At 34.6% G+C, this 17,185-nt stretch overlaps 1 protein-coding gene across 2 annotated transcripts in view; it reads right to left on the reverse strand.

Moving 5' to 3' along the window:
- MAN1A2 (mannosidase alpha class 1A member 2) overlaps nt 1-17,185 on the reverse strand; it is a 162,113-nt gene that overhangs the window by 51,430 nt on the left and 93,498 nt on the right. For both annotated transcript variants that reach the window (XM_029228161.1, XM_029228162.1), the window contains 3 exons: nt 11,874-11,968; nt 5,395-5,518; nt 1,886-1,979 (listed from right to left, as the gene is read on the reverse strand). In XM_029228161.1, coding sequence (XP_029083994.1) covers nt 1,886-1,979; nt 5,395-5,518; nt 11,874-11,968 — 313 coding nt within the window. The remainder of the gene's footprint in view (nt 1-1,885; nt 1,980-5,394; nt 5,519-11,873; nt 11,969-17,185) is intronic.

The raw sequence follows: 17,185 nt of genomic DNA on the forward strand, positions 1-17,185 counted from the left end.
ATTATAATTTAACCAAATTTCTTTCATAGGATGTTTAAAAACTGCACTGTCCAATGTGGTAGGCTGTAGTCACAAATATCTAATTAAATTTAAATTAATTTAAAGTAAATAAGATTTAAAATGCAGTTCCACAACCATACTAACATTTCCAGTGCTCGATAACCACATGCTAATAACCACTACTATATTAGACAGGACAGAAATAGAACATTTTCATCATCATAGAAAGTTCCATTGGACTTTCTATGGAGTGCTTTAGAATGTTTCCAAATTATCCCTATTATAAATAACTCCAAAATTGTAAATTACCCTCTCTATATATACATATATATGTGCTGGGTGTGTGTGTGTGCGTTTGTGTATATCTATCTATCTATCTATCTATCTATCTATATATCTGAAAATTTCCTCGGAATAAATGCTTAGAAATGAGTCACTAGTTCAAAGGTCATACAAATTTTAATACTTTTTTTTTTAAGAAGATATTGGGGATAGGAGTTTATTAATTTATTTTTGCTGTATTAGGTCTTTGTTTCTGTGCAAGGGCTTTCTCTAGTTGTGGCAAGTGGGGGCCACTCTTCATCGTGGTGCGCGGGCCTCTCACTATCGCTGCCTCTCTTGTTGCGGAGCACAGGCTCCAGACGCACAGGCTCGGTAGTTGTGGCTCATGGGCCTAGTTGCTCTGCGGCATGTGGGATCCTCCCAGACCAGGGCTCGAACCCGTGTCTCCTGCATTAGCAGGCAGATTCTCAACCACTGCGCCACCAGGGAAGCCCTAATACTTTTTGAAACACTGGATACAGGGATGTGTCCACTTCCTTTATAGATTTAATAGATAAAGAACAGTGTCTTCTGTTTAAAAGCTTCATTGATTTGATTAGGGACTTGGTGAAGTGGGAAGACAGAGGGACAAAGGTCTCTGATGACCAGTCTCTGGAGATGCTACAAATATGGTACTACAGGTGGCAGTCTTTTGTACATTCTAGTAAAGTAGCACCAGTCTGTACAGAAAGAGTGTACTGTTACACTACGTTGTCTCCACGTATCGTCCTCATTAGCACCACTTTTAGGATTAAATATGAACATCTGTATATTGTCCATTTGTGTTTTGTTTTTTTCATGAACAGAAAACATTTATTATTTATTGTTTTTAAAAAATCAATTCCTTCAAAGATCAATTCTAAAACTCTAATAAGAAAATCACCCCCTCCCCAAACAAAACACTGTCTCCTGAGACAGGAAATCACTTCTACCACAGTCTCACCTAATAATTGGTACATTCCTCTACTATCAATACATCTATCACATTATATTTCAACTACTTCTAAGTGTGTCTGCCTACCCTGCCTGCTAGCCTGAGAGTTGCCTGAATTCAGACCAAGTCCTATATATTCTTTCCCTATCTCCAGTCTCATTCAAGAGCCTGGTGAATAACAGACACTGATACCTTCTTTTAAAATGAATGACCAGACATGGCCTGTCCAAGAGCAATCACCCCATTTTCTAGTCATTTGACGTGCTCAACTGTTCTTCATATTCCGCTACTACATACTTATATCAAGCAATGCTCTTATTTACATGAAGACAGAGTTTACAAATAAGGGCTTAAAAGTACAACCCTGCGCAAATGCCACACTATATTTTAGCAAAGTACTTACACATACCCGAAATAAAATACTCTTGTGAGAGGGGAAATTCATGTTTCCATTTTACAAGTAGAAAACCTGAAGCTACAAGAGATTAGAAACTTGCCAAAGGTAACAGCACTAGCAGATCACAGGGTTATAAACTGAGGTTTCTAACGCTACATGTAGTATATTTATCAATACATCAAGCACAAGTTTCAATCTTTCAACAAAGCCTCAGTTGTAATAGAAATACTTACACTGACCCCAGCGACCTGTTCGTGGATTCAAATAATTTGGATAAAGACCATTTGGACGATCCATTTTCTGAAGTAGTTTCCGAATGTGCATGACCTAATAAGCAAAATGAAATTAAGAATGCAATTATTGAAAATAAAATCATTAAGGTTTTATATTAATCTGGGCTTTGTTTTTCTCCTCACTCAGAGCCTACACTGCCATCCCACCCCCAATCTTGTGTGTGTGTGGGGGCGGCGGGGGAAAGACGGTAAGGAAAGGCTTCTAATGACTCATTATTTTTATAAGATGAAATATGAGCATTATTTAAAAGTCAACAAATAAAAATACAAAGAAAAGAGCACAGACGGAAACCAATTTAAATTCCAACATTGTACTATCCAGAAATAGCCATCAGAAACATTGGTGATAAACATCATTCCAGACATATTCAATGTATGCATAACTAAACATAAAATCAGAAATAATTTCATAGAAATATAATCATAATAGGACATTTGTAATAAAAAAGTATGAAACCACGCTGAAGTTAATAGATGAAAAAGTAAATAAAGTAAAACTAAATTGCTGAACTTTAAATATTGATCCCATAATAGATATCCCTATATTTCTAAAATTCCTAAGCTTCCAATTCCTAAAAGACATCCTGAAGTTAAGGGGGGAAAAATCATGAAACATATTAAGAAGCTAGAGACTTTCCCAGGGACTTTGTTTTGATTCATCTCTAGATTGGATGATGGATTTTTTAAGTGCTTAAAAAAAAAAAAAAAGCACAAAGGTATACCATTTCTTATATTCTTATTTGAGAATGTTATCTTCTCATCTGAAGGATAACTTAATTGATATAAATGACTTGGGGAAACATTTTCTTTTTCACAGGACCTTATATGTACTTCACTATTTTCTGGACTTGAGCATTATAACATTAATCCTTTTAACACAAAGTTCCCAATCATCTTTCACTCAGCTGGAATCTGTCATCACGCAGTTTCAGGAATGGGCTCAGGGATGCTTATTACCTGTGTTCTTTCATGTTTGAGACCAACTCTATGTACAACAATCTCAATCTGAATAATTCCATGAACCAGGTTTAGTCAGTTCAGGATGATGTTGTTATGAAAGACGAAAAAATTAGCGTTCTTTTGACTCCTGAAAATTATGCATACATTGAATCCTCTCTGCTTCTCTTCTACATCTATTATTTCCTTTCTAAATCTTTTTATCTATCTTTTCATTTCCATACTTTTACTAGCCTGTCTCAATTTTGTCTTCTAAGTCTCTTACCGTATTTTGAATGCTTTCTTTGTATTGCTTCCATTTTGCCCTTCATTTTGACGATAACTTAATTTTTTCTTACACTTTATTAATGATATCACATCTTATATTCTTGTTTCACAGAGATGAGCGCTTCATTATCTTCTCTCTCATGGTGATGTTTGGTCCAGGTCTTCAATTGCTATTTTCTGATAAGCATTTTTTGGCCATCATTCATTTTTCACATTTTTTCCTTCTTTTTTTTTTCTGGTAATATTTTTGTATAAATTCTATACATGTTCTTTTTTGATGACTTACTCATTACTATTTTTCCTGAACCAGCAATTCACATGAGTTGTGACATAAAAGGATAAGTAGAGTCCAAATGTGAATGTGTTTTTTTAAGCCTTTGCTTCTCCTCAGGCAACTGAAACTAGCAATGCAGCACTATGCATAATAGAGAATCTGTCATTCGTTCTCTTCCCTCACCAAAGTGTATGGGCACAAATACAGCTTGTCAGTGAGATTCCTAACTGAATTCTGTTTTTCTAGCTTCTCAACACATCATATTTAGTGGGGTCCAAAGAAGCATCCACCATCGGTCTGTGATCCTGTTCTCATTGCTGCTAATGAGGATTTGGTTTTGTACCTCAAGATGTACCACTTATTCTAGAGAACTGCTCTATTAGCTTTCTTTTTTTTTTTTTTTTTTTGCCATCACATGTTTATGACATGAGGCTACAGCCTTTCCTTCTTACATTGTTATTGATGAATTTTTGCTGGTCTTTATTATTTTCACTGTTATTGTTCATTTAATCAGGAAAGGGAAAATTCTGTGATCTGGCTCCATTTTGCTATCTTTAACTGAAAATTCTTCTCAGTTGATGAAATATTTCATACACAGAAAGGAATATATATAGATTCTACTCACACCTCAATTTAAGAAATACAACACTATATAACCTTTGCTGTTCTGTTTACTGCTACCCATTCACATACCACTGCCCTTGTCCTAGATATCATCACAGCTCTGAATTTTATGTTCATCACCATCCTGATTCTATTAAAATCACTTTTGAATCAGCTCTGCTTCTTTAAACTTTATGAAAGTTGTATTATACTCTTTTGATTGATGAATGTGACCATAATTAATTTATTTTCACTGCTGTATTAAATCTTATCATATAAATTGCTAATATAAACAATGTTTTTATGTATATGATATAAATGTACATATCAAAGAGTGGAATTGCTGGGTTATAGAGTATTTGTATTTTCAACTTTATTAGATTTTGTCTTTTAAATTTAAACCTTTAATGCTCCTAGAATTGTTACAATCTACAATGCTACCGCTGTTACAACATTTCCACAAATATGTGGGTCTGTTTAAGGGCTATCTATTCTGTTCATCAGTCTTACCTGTCTCTATACACCAACACTATACTGTTAGTGTTGATAACTGGGTAATACAAACCCACCCAACATGTTTTTCTTCAGGAATATTTTGAATGTTTCTCTTCTATTTAAATGCTAGAAGTGTATAGTCAAGTTCCATTAAAAAAAAAAAAGGCAGTGGGGAATTGATTGGCATTGAATTGATGCTATAGATCAATCTGGAGATGACTGAAATTTTTATGATATTGTTTTCCTATACATGAACATAATACATCTCTCGATTTATTTAGGTCATCTTTAATGTCACTTAATAGTTTTGAACTTTGTTTATCTTTTGTTAGATTTATTTGTGGGAAACTTATACTTTTATCCTACCACATAAGATACGTTTTTATAAATGATACTTTCTTGCCTGCTGTACCTGGTACAGAGAAATTCTACTGATTTTTAATATTTATATTGACCTTTTATTCAAAATATAAATTAAGCTCTTATTTCTAATAATTTATATGTAGATTGTCTTAATATTTTAGGTAATCATCTAATCTGTGAACAGTTACTGTTTTCTTTCTTCCTTTTCAATTCTTTACCTTTTTGTTCATTTTGTTTGTCTCATCTTGCCATGCTGACTAGAAACTTCAGCACAATGCTAAATAGAGATAGTAATGGAATTTTAAAAAAACTTACTAGTGGTTATACCTTCTCAAATAACAGTAAATATGTTAAATATGTTCTAAATAGAAGGGACATTTCTTTACATAATTTTTAAAAAGGCAAACATTTCCTAAGCTTTAATCAAATCTTTGGGGTAGAATCCTAAAGGATTCTTTTATAACAAAGAAAAGAAGGCAAGAAAACTAACCTTTTTGTAGTAAATCGGGTTTCCTGTCAGGTAGCTGAGGTGGACAAACTCCATATGCAGTGTACCAAATTCAGCAAGAATGCTGCTACCTGCAGATGCCCAGCCCCAGTTTCGCCCTACTCCACTGAATGAAAGAAAAGGTAAAAGGAGACAGGATTGGGAAAAAAATGAAACACTTTTTTTAATGAATACATAAATTTCAAATATATCTCTTAGAAATTATTATCTCAAACAATAGATTACTTATATCTAAAATTTTATTATTTTTAAATTATTGTTAATAGAATATCCACATGTTCTAAAAATCAAAACAATGTAGAAAAGTACACATTAAATATATTTCACCCCATTCTCATCTCTCTTCCCCTTACAGGCTCCAAATATAATCATTCATTAGCTTATGTATAAGTACAGAAATTTCTATGCATATATAAGCAATCCAAATATATATTCTTATTTTCCTCCTTTCTTAAACAAAACATAGCAAAGTATACTTACTGCTCTGTATGTCGGATCTTGCTATTAAGATGCACCTCAGTAGGCATTCCATATCAGTTCCTAAACAACTTTCTCATTTTATTTTTTTAATAGATGCACAGAATTCCATGACATTAATGATTTTCAATTGAAATGTCTCACCCCAGAGGCATATGAAAATGTGTGAGAGCATTCTGAGTTGTTTCAAACCTTGAAGGTGCAACTTACAGTTACTGTGCTGGGGCCAAAGATGTAACATGACAGTATCCTGATAAAGAACTGTCCTGCCTCAAATGCTCATAGTGCCTGTATGAAAACTACTATGTTATATGAATAGACATAACTTATTTAATCAATCCTCTATGGTGGTCCTTTGGCAAATTTCTAATATTTTGCTATTATGAAAACTTTTATAGTGAATAATCTTGTGTACATTTCATTTGTGCAGATATATGTCTAGGATATCTTCTTTTTTTTTTTCTTTTTTTTTTAGCCTGCCTTATAAATTTTTTTGGAAGCCAAACTATATAAATGAAAAACTGTAGACTTTTTGGATGTTATCTTCTTTCTCAGAAGGTTAAGTTTCCTCTCAAACATAGGTTGAGTATAGGCTGATTACCTTGGTTTTAGGCTTTGTTAAGGGTAGTCTATTTCAGTTTTACCTCTCCCTCTAGGAAGTGGCCCTCTGGGATCTCAGCAGAAAGCCTGGGGTGTTTATCAAGGGCCCTTCACCTTGGAAGCTTTAAACACTAACCTCTGTCTTCCCAGTACCATGTACTTGTTAAACTTTCCCCTTTATATCTACTTGTATACTGGCAATTCAATTTGATATGTTTTACTTATGTGTTGAGAAAACATTAAAATAGATATCAGGGTATATCATTACCTTGCTGAAAGTTCGTTAATTTTTTGGTGCTATTTTTATATTGTTTTTGAAATTATGATAGGCAAATGCCAGTAATGTATTTTTTTGAAGCCAGACATGAGAATCAAGGAAGAAATATGGATGCAGTAACTATGTAGGACAGTCATTCATTTCACAAATATTAAGTGCCTACTATTATCTGGGACATATAGTAGTGAACCTGACATATAACATTCCTGTTCCCATAATAAGTAAGACCATTTTAATAGTGATAATTGTTATGAAGAAAATTAAATAGAGTGATAGAATACTGAGTACTAGCGATGGAAAATGAGTTCGAAGACTTTATGCATAATGTTCAAAGAGTTTCTAAAATGACACAATTTAAACTGAGACCTGAATGACGAGAAGGAGCTAGTGATGAACAGATACGGAAAAAGAGAATTCCCAGCAGAGGAAATAGCAAACGCAATGGCCCTGAGGAAAAAGTTGGCTAGTGTGGCTGGAGTTCAGGAAGGGGAAGTGAATGATACAGAATGAGGTTAGAAAGCTAGGTAAAATCCAGACTGTGCAGCAATTCTGTAGGCTATGGTGAAATTTAAAGCTTTTTTTATTTTAAGTATGATGGAACATCATGGAGAATTTTAAGGAATGTAACATAATATTTAAAGAATAAAGCATACCATTTAGAAAGATTACCTAGGTGTCAGCATGGCGAATGGATTATAGCAAAGTCAAGTATAAACACAAAATCCCATTTCCATGTAAATGAAAGTTTCATTCATAGTGCATTTAAACGTCTCAAAATACTAAATTCTAAACAAGATTTTTCACTTTTTATTTTACAGACAGCCTCACAGGGCCCTCCACCTTGGCAGGCTTAAACACTAACCTCTGTCTCGCCAGTACCATGTAGCTGTTAAATTAGCTTCCAAATGCTGTTATCTAGTTCTTTTGAGTCCCCCTGCATGGGCAGGTATAGAATCAGCCAACAATTTGAGGAAAATTTGTACATAAATTTTGGGGCTTTTCCTCTGCAATTCCTTCCTGTCTTGAGACACTGTCCCTCGTATCTCAGCCATTCTGGCAGCTCCAAGACCTGACCATAGTCTTCTTTGCCCTAAATGACCCGCTACATTAGGCTTGGCTTCAATTGCCCTGCACCATAATTAAGAATATGCCCTCAGGGGGTAAAGCCAGTGTTTCTACGGAGATGACCTTCTCTTAGGATCACAGCCCCTTGTGTCCTCCCTTAGTTAGTTGCTCTCTAATCCCTTCAAACCATCTTGCTGACCTTTTATGACTGTTTTCCGTGGGAGAGTTAACCTGATATAAGCTACTCCATGGCTGGAACTGGAAGTCTAGATTAATTATTCAAGTAGCAGAGTTCACAGGTTATTCCTACTAGAACTCTAAACCATTCTCTAAGGTCTTTTCTACTTTTAGGAGGAAGTAAAAAATATAACTCTCTCATAGAAGGATTGATGTTATTGGTTTTCTATCTTTTAGCACTAGCTGACTTTTTAAACTCTGTATCACCTAGATAAATATTAAATTAGGTAAGTCAAATGACAAGTATGGAATAATTATGAGCTTTTTTTAGACACAAGAACCATATCTTATAATTACCACTAAAGTGTAAGCAGAATAGAGTAAGTAATACATGATTTGGTAGAGGAGCTGAAATAGATGTAGAAGATAAGGATAATAATCTTAACTACTGATGTAGCACATAGGCTCCTAGCCCTGCCATTAATTAACTGTAGGACCTTGAGCAAGATATTTGCCTTCTCTGACCCAGGAGTCCCACTCCTGGGCATATACCTAGAGAAAACCATAATTCCAAAAGTTACATGCACCCCAGTGTTCATTGCAGCACTATTTACAACAGCCAGGACATGGGAGCAACCTAAGTGTCCATCAACAGATGAATGGATAAAGAAGATATGGCACATATACAATGGAATATTAGCCTTAAAAAGGAACAAAATTGTGCCATTGGCAGAGACATGGATGGACCTAGAGACTGTCATACAGAGTGAAGTAAGTCAGAAAGAGAAAAACAAGTATCATATATTAACGCACATATGTGTAATTGAGAAAAATGAACCTATTTGCAAAGCAGAAACAGAGACACAGATGTAGAGAACAAATGTATGGACACCAAGTGGGGGAGGGTGGGATGGACTGGGAGATTGGGACCGACGTATGTACACTACTATGTATGAAGTAGATGGCTGGTGAGTACCTACTGTATAGCGCAGGGGAAGAATAAAAAAGAAGGTACCATGTTTGCAGGACATATATTAAGTTAACCTTAAAAATGCATTCCAATATACATTAGGTGCAGACAAATACTGTTTGATTCCACTTATATGAGGTACCTAGAATAGTCAAATTCATAGAGTCAGAAAGTACACTGGTAGATGTCAGGGGCGGGGGGTGGGGATTGGGGAGGGGGAATGGGGAGTTAGTGTTTAAGAGGGACAGAGTTTCAGTTTAGGAAGGTGAAAAATTCGGGAGATGGATGATAGAGAGAGTTGCACAATATGAATGTACTTAGTGCCACTGAACTATATAGTTAAATATGGTTAAAATAGTTATGTTTTTTATTATGTGACTTTTACCACAATAAAAAAAAAGATATTTGCTTTCTGTGAGACTCAGTTTCCTTATCCATAATGTGAGAATTCATGATACCTAGTTCACATGGTTGTTAGGAAATTAAATGACATTTAAGATTGTGAAAACACCTCACAAAGAGCCTAGTAAGAATAGTTATCTAATGAGTTTTTGAATAATTTTATTCTAAGTTATTTTAACAGTTTACCTAGAGAAAAAAACTTCCTCAATCTGATAAAGGCAATTGATTAAAAAATCTACAGCCAACATCATATTTGATGATTTTTTTTAAAAAAGCAGTATTATAAAAACATTTTATGGAAATCCAGAAGACTATAATATATAGGTGAAGACAATCTTTTTAACCAAGACTGAAAACCCCGAAGTTATAAAAGATATATTTGAATATATAAACATCTAAGACTTAGGAATGAAAAATTATTATAACTAAAGATAACAAACAAGTAGTAGAACAGGGAAAAAAGAAATAATTCTATAATCTACAAGGCTCTTTTATAAACTAACTAGAAAAAGACAAACAATCCAATCAACGCTAGGAACAGACAATTCACAAAAAACAAATCTAGATGTCCAACAAATTTATGAAAAGATGCTCAAATTCACTAAGCAGAAAATACAAATGAAAATAACAACAGTAACACTTTATAGCCATCAGTCTCTTGAAAATGAAACAGAACATATACTTGTAGACATTTTGGTACTCTCACACACTGTTGATGGAAATATGATGACCTACAGCCTTTTGGAAAACATCTGCGGAGTAACTACTAAATTTAAAAATACATATATGCTTTGATCCAGCAATTCCACACTTGGGAATCTATCCCACAAAGATAAAAGAGACATATGCCCTTTGATACAGCAATCACATTCCTAAGAATCATTTTCAGAGAAAATTCCCCACTACACAAGGACACATATAACAGGATGCCATTGTAACAATGTTTACAGTAGCAAAATAATGGAAATAAACAAATACCACTGATATGGAATGATTAAACAAATTATGGTATAACCTATGTGTTATAATACATCCTATATTCCACTAGGTAGTCATCACAGAGATTGATTTAAACTTCTGTGGCATTACCTGGAAGAGTATTTCCATGAGATTTTGTTGAGTGAGAAAAATAAGAAGTAGAAAAGCAAGTATCCAAACAAACCATAAAAAATTTTAAAAGCTCCACCGGTATCTATGTTTGTGCTTCTATATGCTGCATATCATATTGTAGGAGATAAATAATGTTAAATTATTAACATGAGTTGGCTTTCAGACAGCAAAATTGGAAGAAAGTCTGTTTGTGAGACACATGTAGAACTCAATCAAAAACAAAAACCTTTAAAAAATAGGTAAATAATTACATCTGTGGTCGGTAAACCCAAGTAAAATACGTATGTGTATGAATATATACAAAGAAACAACATGAAAATTAAACTTATGTTCAAGACATGGTCCTTGAAAACCCTTCTATTTTCATCTCAATCTAAGTTTGAAGTTCCGCAATGCTGGATTTTTCCGTTATTTTCTATATAGACAAATAATAATAATAATAACATCCTGCAGTCTTTCTTCATCTCAGACTTAAGTTGTAAGCTAATTAAGTTAAAATTCTTATTATCTAAGAAAGTTATATATGACTCTGACAATGCTACTGAAGGAAACATCAGAAAACCTATCATGAAACTAAGGACAGAGAACAGGTATGTGACCACATCCTTTTGTGGAGGTTGGTCTGGAACTCTAGCTAGCTTTTTCCTCACAAACAGGGAGTTTACATTATATATATTGCATGACATCAAAGAATAGTAAAGCTAGATGTCATGTTCAGTATTAAATACTGATTTCTCAGTGAAAATTAAAACTTTATAAAGTTCTCCATTAGAAATGACTAAAACAGATTAGTTTTCCCAAATAAAGCTGTCACAGAATCATGCCTCACTTTGAACTTCAACAGTGTAAATACCATAAAAAGGACCCTATAGTCAACGTCAGGAATTATGTCTTCCTTTATCATCAGTAAGACATTCAGCAATAGGAAGTCCTGATTTTAAGGTATACTGTGTTCCATTTTGACTTAGAAGAAGATCAACATGCCGTGTACATAAAACAAAAGAGGGAAAGCACTTTGAATCCATTACAGCACTAAATGGAAATGAATAAGCAAATCATAAAGAACCAACTATTTTGTAAGAGACAGAAATCTAGACTTAGAGAAACAAGCAGTAGAAACTGGAATACAGTTACGGCAAGCGAACTGTTTCAAAGTAAAGAACATATTTTAAAAATCAGACAATGTTTTAAAGAAATATGCTTCTGTACATATGAAGAGAAAAACAGTTTGCTTCTGTACATATGAAGAGAAAAACAGTTTAAGTCTTAAAAAGTACGGTGGGGGCTGATCATTAGAAATTTCTAATACCTTTTTAAAGGGTCAAAAAATCAGTTAATCTAATTTCTTTAGAACAGGAATAACCACATAAAAATAGAATTTACCTTTTCAGATTCACCATTGCCCAAGGAATCCCCGTAGGTGTGTTAAAGGCAGGAAGGAGTTTCTCAGCCAATTGGACTGCTTTAATCTTGAATATCTGAGATAAAAACATGAACATTCATAAATTATGAAATTACTGTTGTCAATAATATTTCCTGGTCTCTTATAGGATGCACACCACAATGTACTGGATACATGAAAGTACGAGGGAAATAAATGGCATCTCTTTTGGTACCACAGAGCATACAGCAATCAGAGAAAATGGTTGTAAAGTGGATGGATACTGAGGAAAAAGCTACCCAACGTGAAATGGCCAGAAACTGCAATTAATTGAAAGGGAAGGACATGGTTTTGGTGTTGATATTATCTTTATTTTCAACTGGGAAAAAAATCTGAGAGAAAACACTAGGCTATGAAATCTTCATCCATGGTATACAAGCTTAGTACAAATATTAAAACAAAAGAAAGAGATGCAACCCAATTTGGATAAATGCCCTTGAATTACCATAAGCTTGTTAATACCTCAACATTCTCCATTAAGGTTCAGCCACATTTATTAAAAGAAAAGAAAATGTTTATGTTCACATTCCAAGTTTATTTTATGAGTTATAAATGCTTCACCCCTTGGTCCCAGCTGCTGCTTTTTTTGGTACAAAAAACAATAAATTGGGCTTCCCTGGTGGTGCAGTGGTTGGGAGTCTGCCTGCCGATGCAGGGGACACGGGTTCATGCCCCGGTCCGGGAAGATCCCACATGCCGCAGAGTGGCTGGGCCTGTAAGCCATGGCCGCTGAGCCTGCGCGTCCGGAGCCTGTGCTCCGCAACGGGAGAGGCCACAACAGTGAGAGGCCCGCGTACCGCAAAAAATAAACAAACAAACAAAAAAACCAATAAATGGCCTAAATATCAATGGCTCTCAAACTTTCAAAACCATGTACTATTACCAAGACGTATATAATAAGATTTCTAATATTCTTAGCATATACCAACAGATTTGTGTACCTCATTTTGAAGACTACTGACTTAATAGAGACTCAAAACTGAGATTAGGTCATAATATCCTACTAGGAAAAGTGGCGTGTTCTTCTATATGCCCCAAATCTGTCCTCTCTCAAATTAATTTCAAATTCATTGGACATTTAAGGTTCCATCTTTTCATTGCAGTCAAGTATTTTTGTTAAAATATTATTAGATTTTTCAAATAAGTAAGTAGTTGAAAGCCAGGACTAGACCAAAGTTCTAAAGTGACATTATATTAACAAAGCATACCAACATTATTGGGGGTATAAATTAGAGAGGAGTATGTGCAAGTAGAAAAGCAATATGATGTTAAGATATTTTTCAAGGTTCCTTAAATAAGGAAAAGCTCAGCAGAACTTTTAATTAGATATTCTCATATATCTACAATTTACCATTTCCTTGAATACTTACTTTAACACAAAAATACCAGTGAAAAATGTAACAATGTAAAAAAAATGTAAAAAGGTAAAAGTTTTAATAATTTTCTCATATTCATTCCATTAACTCAGAAAAGCAAATGGAAAACTCAGTTCTCTCTGTATTAACATTTATATGTTAGTAAAGAGAAATTACATTATACAGTAAGGAGTATTGCTTCTTTACCTCATGCTTTACCATGAGGACAAAGGGACTAAGTTCTTATCTAAGAACTAATATTAATGCTATGTATTTGTTAATCACATATTACACATCTTTTACATATAAAACTAATATTCAAAATAGTAAATTAACTTATAAACATAAGCTTTTTCTAAACAGAAAGCATTCTCATTTCACTTCCAGAAGTAATTAGTGACACATTTTCTAATTTTCAACTTCTTATGTCAGTTAACATATATAGTAACCAATTATACTACACGATGCAAAAAAACACCACCCTTATGTCATTGAGAAAAAATTCCTTATATAGAATTCTTAATTTATTCAGGAATATACAAAATCTTTAATGATAAATATACCACAGCCTTACACTCCTTATTTGCAGAAACATAGTTTGGCAGACAACAGCAGTAGCTAATTTAAAACAAATTAGTTAGTATGCAATGCAGGCAAATAATATAAAATCCAAAAAGTATCAAAGTAAAACCTAAGTCCCTTTTCCATTCCTATTCCTTGACCACACAGTTCCTTCTATTGATACAATGCAAACAGCTATTGATTCCTCAAATGTCTAGTAAATATTTTGTGCTAAATCAGTTCTATGGTATACATGGCTCCTAGCATGTCACATCAAATCCTCATTTTCCATTTCTCAGAAATAGAAATTCTATTACAGTTTATACACACATGTCTTTGTCTTTGTCTTTCAAACACAGAATATCATATACTCTAGGCTCAACTTGCTTCTTTCATTTATTGTACCTTGGAGATCTTTCCAAATCATTCCACATCCTTCTCTTTAGTGGCTGCAGAATTTCCCCTGTATAGATCATACTGTAATTTATTTAGTCAGTCTCCTATTGCTAGACGTATGTTTCCAAACTATGTGACTCTGTATGATAAATTCCAAGAGTGGAATTACTGAATCTATGGGTACATTTATTTGTAATTTTAATAGTTAATGCCAATTTGTTCTCTACACATTTCACAAATTTATATTTCTACCAGAATTTATGACCAGCTGTTTCCCTGTATTTTTGTTAACATAAAAGTTGTCAAACTTTTGATTGCTGCTAGTCTGATAATTGAAAAAGGATACTCCATTGTCGTTTTTATTTTCATTTTTTTTATTATGAATGTGGTAGATACTCAACACTCACTCAAATCTTTCAAGCATACCTTCATACATTGCAGAGGATGGATAACTATGCATAACATTTTCCAGACTCCACTCCAGCTAAAGCTCGAGACAAGGCCTAGGCATTGCTGAGTATACATAAATATGCAATGTTTGGAAGGAAGAAGTAAATGATCTGAAGCAGTGATCTTTCAAGCACAGTGGTGACAATGTCTGATTCTTCTGTGGTAGCTCTGACAGAAGTTCCAGTGACTGGTGCCTAGCTTCAAAGATAACATGTGGGCAACAGAGGGAATGGAGTTGGATCATACCATGAAAGCCACATGGTATGCTTGAGCATTTCTCCTGCCTGCATGTTTCCAAGCTATATAACAAAAATATCTGATTTCATGGCCTTCCCAAAGATTCTGTTAGCTGGCCAGTACCTTCTAATAAATCACTAGATAAAACAGATTGTTTTCTGCAACTGGGACTCTTGACTAATGAGATGATGAAAGTGAATCAATTATTTACATGTTTAAGAGCTTCAACAACACTTAAATGAAGATTTCCAAGATATTTATTTATAGAAAAAAAACTTTTATGTATTCATTGTCCATGATGTAAAATCTCCCAGTTATTTTTACCAGAACAAATTGTAAGTAACGGAACTATGCTAAAACTGGTCCTAGGTTTAGAAAAATTAGGACTAGAAGAATTACCTAGGTCTGGAAGAATTGGAGGAAATGGGATTAAACAGGTAAAATGTGGCAAGACTATGAAGAGCTTTAAAACATAAGCAATGAAACTTAGGGTAACACAACAGATAACACAGAAGCACTGTAGATTCTTGAGGAGGGAAGTGATATTAGAATCCATGTACACTTTTAGTTGTTCTTTTCTAATTGGAGTATTTACTAAAGTAAAAATCTGTTTTCAACCTAGTAGAGTTAGAATGTAAAATAGAAGTCAAGAGTTCGTAACACTCAAATGACTTCCCACCTCATTCAGAGTAAAAGCCACAGCTCTTTAAAAGGCTACAGAATATGTTTTTTCCAAATAAATCTATTACTTCTGTGGCCTCACTCCCTTTCTCCCCGCTCCAGTAACCTTCTTCAGCCCCACTAACCTCTTTTATTATTCTCTGAGAATGCCAGTTATGCTTTTTCTTCACTAACTTTAACTTTCATTTGCTGTTCCTTTCAACTAAATGCTCTTACAAACGAAATCCTCAAGGCTCTCTCGTATCACCTGCAGCTCTTTACACAAATGTTATCTTCACATGCACTCCCTGATCATCCTATTTGAAATTAAAAACCCCTTATCCCTTTCCATGCTTTATTTTTCTCCTGAGCACTTATCACTAACAGTGTATATATGTGTATGTAAGTGTATGTATACACACACTCTCTCTCCCATATATACTTTGTTTATTGCCTTTTACCCTCACAGCAGAATGTAAGCCACGGTTGAACAGGAATTTTTTTCTTGTATTCACTGTTGTATTCTTAGGACCTAAAAGAGTGCCTAATGTATTCAACATGCTCAACAAGTGCTGAATGAATTGATTTAAGAAGCCAAAGTGGGGCTTCCCTGGTGGCGCAGTGGTTGAGAGTCCGCCTGCCAATGCAGGTGACACGGGTTCGTGCCCCGGTCAGGGAAGATCCCACATGCCGCAGAGCGGCTGGGCCCGTGAGCCATGGCCGCTAGGCCTGCGCGTCCGGAGCCTGTGCTCCGCAACGCGAGAGGCCACGACAGTGAGAGGCCCGCGTACCGCAAAACAAAGTGTACAGAGATTTAAAGTAAACAAGTAAATTATCTTCTCTCTCCTCCATACCAACCCCATCTCCCTGAGATATTCAATGTTAACATGTAAAAGTTTTAAGGCCTCTTTACAATATTCTACAAAAATGTTGGGTTGATGATGATGATAATGGCAAGCATATATATTAATCCATTTCATCCCCACAACAACCCAATGAGGTAAGTACTATTGTTACTCCCATTTTACAGGGTTGAAACTGAGGTATAAAACAGAGAAGTTAACTTGCCCAAGGTCATACAGTGGTAAGTCTGAATTTAAACCCAGGCAGTGCAGCTCAAGTTCATGTACTTGCTTTACTATTTCACTATATTAGATATAAATACAGATACAGACATAGACATATTTTATACTGTGCTTTTTTTTTCATTTCCTGCTACTAACGTAGTATCATAAGTACCTTTCCAATTTTTGCAAAACTGCCTAATTTACTGTATCCGTTTCCTCTCCTACCACTCACTACTCCACCTATTTCAACCTAGTTTCTGCTCCCATCATTTTACTTAAAGGGATCTTGCTAAGGATTAGCCACACATTTGAGCAAAGAGCATTTTCAGACATTATTGACCAGTTCCTCCTTAAAATACTTCCCTTGTATTTAATAATACTACAATCTCCCTGCCTCCTTCATTGACTCATCCTCCTCATACTTGACCTTTAATGTGGTGCTTCTTGAGGGTTGATTCTAGGTCTCCTCTTCCTTTTCTAAATTGTCTCCCTGAGCAAGTTCATGTGTGCCTGTTATCAGCAAAGCAA

This window comes from Monodon monoceros, unplaced genomic scaffold (genome assembly GCF_005190385.1).
Source record: "Monodon monoceros isolate NGI ecotype Baffin Bay Population unplaced genomic scaffold, NGI_Narwhal_1 Super_Scaffold_18, whole genome shotgun sequence".
NCBI classification, from domain to species: Eukaryota; Metazoa; Chordata; class Mammalia; order Artiodactyla; family Monodontidae; genus Monodon; species Monodon monoceros.